Consider the following 3,367-nt stretch of genomic DNA (forward strand, 5'->3'; position numbering starts at 1 on the left):
CAACATAACTGAACAAAATACATTGAATACAACAAAATTGTGTCAAAGAAGGCAACTTCATTTTCCAACAATTAAATTATCATTACACAACGACCAATTTGTCACCGGCTCAGAAAAAACTATATTGATTTTAAACAATCATTCGCTTGTGAAAAGAACAGGTTATCAACTTTCAGTTATCAACTAAGAGTTGCCATAAGCGGAACTTTCCTTTGTCTATTCCTGTATATTATAAATGAATCGTCGCAATTATCGCAAAAATCTCACTGCAGTTTGTCAGTTATGTCTCTTCTAAAACACTCTATAAAATTCGAATTGGCTGCATTAGCCAAGAAAGATTTTTGAAGATTTTGGCCAACATTCTGCTGTATAATCTATATATATATGGGAAATTAAGTGATGACTTGACGGTGTGTCCCCGGTAAATGGCCACTTTTTCAATTCACACACAGGGAAGAATGGCTTTAATAAGATATCTTAATTTTGGATTATTTTTACGAAGAAAAAAATTCAATTGTACCAAAATTCTCAATCATTCTTCCCTGTGTGCAGTCCAATGATTCTTAAAAAATATCCGCAATATGCAATTTTTAAATAGTTTATTCAAATATTGTTTATTTGCGCTTCTATGTAAACAATAACATTAAAACACGATGAAAAAATTTAGTCAGTAATTTTTATCGTTGGTTGTATTTCTAGCCATTGTTGTTTCGTGATTTCGATTTTTTAAAGAGCAATAACCATATTAAGAATCTGTGAATTGTTGGAGTTTTGAGTGCTCGATTCGACGCTTTCATCGTCCACCTTGGTAACATTATCCAATGAACTCTGTGAGTTTTCAGTGCTCAATTCAACACGTTCATCGTCCTTCTTGCTATTAACGCGATTAATGTTTAAACGGATGGATTCGTTAAGCACTTTTGTTTTATCCCCAACAATAAACTTAATCCATTTAGTGTTCCTGAAGAGAATAAACGTCGGTAATAATTTGATTCCGTATTGTCCACCTAATTCTTGGAATCCGTCAATATCAACCTAAGTAAAAGAAAAGTGTTTCAATTTAATATTTGTATTGACATTTTGTGAAGGGAAAGTAAAATTGTGTGAAATGTTTCAACTTCTAGAATTCTAATATACTGCTATAGGGCCTTTTTGCTAAATTTTTCGAATTACTTGACGAATTTGAAAATAATATACATTATTAGAAAGATGAAGATTACATCTATCTAAAAAAAAATTAGAATCCTTTTTAGTGGCTCAGAAGTTATACCCAAAATTCCGAATTTCCCGCTTGAAATTGCCCGACCAAAATCGGCCACCTAGGAAATATCACCTTTATTCGTTTTCTGCGTAAATGTATACGATTAAATGTAATTGGTAATGTTGAATATTGAACAAGGTTGACCAATGACCATACGGTGCGCACTGCACTATACGTACACTCACGTATAGTGTGCTTCGGAAATTTTCTTCCATCCGAGTTGTGATCTTCTTAACAACATAATAGCTGTAACGTCCAAATAGGTTACACAGACTAGAACTCTCATGCACAAAAATGTATGTGCAAGTTTGTATAAATATAATTCGACACACCGTCTGTGTAACACAGTCAACGTCGTTCTACGTTGAATATTGTTAATAACTATGGATTGAAATTTCGAAATGATGAATTAAATGAATGAAAATCGTATAATTACCATAAGCACGACGAGCTCTGACGCATTATATAATTTGGCTGTTTCTTCCAAAACTCGTCTCATCTTTATGCTCAATCGACACCAAGTGGCATGAAAGTTTCTAAGGATGAAAAAAACATAAGTCATTAAACAAAATTTGTTCCAATACATGACAGAAATACATACTAAAATTTGAAACAAAGACGGATTTCTTGACAATAATACGTTTCAATCATTTTTCGTTTGAGAAATGAGATATAAGTGAAAGTTTCTTTTGGATAGTTAACCCTCTAGTTCATACAACCGTACAACCGCCTTTGAACGAGCAATATTTGAACGCCTGTATAACATTGTTCATGATGCAAATATGGTTCGTGACAACAGGCCAATTATGAGAGTGAACCGTCAATCTAGGAGGTTGCATCAACTTTTCAATCCTCATACATCTAGAACTGACTACGGTCTACACCGCAATCCAACAATGCGAACTCAACTACTCTACACACTCAATATTATAGCGACATTGACATTTTGAGCCTAAGCAAAGTGCAATTTAAAGATGCAATTAAAAATAGAATTTGATTTCGATTATTTTTCATTCTTTTATAAAAAAAATTTAAATTTAATTTTTCTTTCTCATTCATTTTCGAGAATTCAACAATTTTCTTTTTGTTTTAAATGAAATGTTCGAGATTCTTTGACCAAAGTAACTATCAAAATTGTAAAAACAATAGGTGATAAATTGTAAAAGGGATTTTTCCTATTATTTACACCTCATACTCAAACAAAAAAAATAAAATAAAAATAACGTAAACCGTACGTCGGATCACATTGCATCAAAAGTCATTTTTATTCTTCATATACTAATATAATTTTGTTCTTTGCACTATTAGCCTACATCAAGCGGTTGTTGTGTTATATACAAGAATTTGCGAAAAAAAACCAAATAAATTATTCCCTTTCAAAATTAGACATATTTTTGACAATTGAATATTTTTTAAATTATCTGTGGCCAAAAATGAACCAATTACCAGTATTCTCAGCCCTGGGAGAAATTATCGCACTAGAGGGTTAGTTTATAGATTCGAGTTGGTACCTATAGATTTAATTTATTGACCATTATCAAATGAATGGTTTGGAGTGAAAATGTAATACAGAAAAGTTGAGCGGAAAAATGTCAAATAAAAGGGGATAGCTATATAGTTTACTATAATCATCTTTAATATCAATTTTTTCAACAGCACTTATTAAACTAATGCACAAACAGAACAAAATCACTGCGAGCTTCATTTTGGGATATGTATAGCTCTTATTCAGTTCGTGGCTGAATTTTGATTAATCTCTTTGTGGACAGTTTTACTCATTATAAAGTGATGAAATTGAATCGTACTATGAATTATTCATTTCTTATCAGCAATTTTTTCAAGTTAGATTCGTGAGTGTAAATTGATTTTAAACCATCATTTACTTGGTGTGCTATCATTTTCATTAAAAGAACAGGTCAAAGAGAATGTTCTTCACGTCTTCAGGCTATCAACGTAACTGAACAAAATACATTGAATACAACAAAATTGTGTCAAACAAGGCAACTCCATTTTCCAACAATTAACTTATCATTACACAACGACTAATTTGTCACCGGCTTCCCGTAGTTGTTCATCGAATTCAGCCTCCTCTGTAATTTCGAATAT

The 3,367-nt window shown here is 31.9% G+C and overlaps 1 protein-coding gene across 1 annotated transcript; it reads right to left on the reverse strand.

Annotated features, from left to right (window-relative positions):
* Window positions 1-582: 582 nt before the first annotated feature.
* Window positions 583-3,361, reverse strand: LOC129579809 (thioredoxin-1-like). The gene is made up of 3 exons (XM_055469986.1): window positions 3,297-3,361; window positions 1,698-1,797; window positions 583-1,035 (listed from the first exon to the last, which is right to left on the reverse strand). Exons 2-3 carry the CDS (start codon window positions 1,758-1,760, stop codon window positions 727-729), a joined length of 372 nt encoding a protein of 123 aa, XP_055325961.1. The 5' UTR covers window positions 1,761-1,797; window positions 3,297-3,361; the 3' UTR covers window positions 583-726.
* Between the last annotated feature and the right edge of the window lie 6 nt (window positions 3,362-3,367).

Source organism: Sitodiplosis mosellana, unplaced genomic scaffold (genome assembly GCF_009176505.1).
Source record: "Sitodiplosis mosellana isolate CC-2019 unplaced genomic scaffold, AAFC_SMos_1.0 Smas_scaffold_6567, whole genome shotgun sequence".
Classification (NCBI taxonomy): Eukaryota; Metazoa; Arthropoda; class Insecta; order Diptera; family Cecidomyiidae; genus Sitodiplosis; species Sitodiplosis mosellana.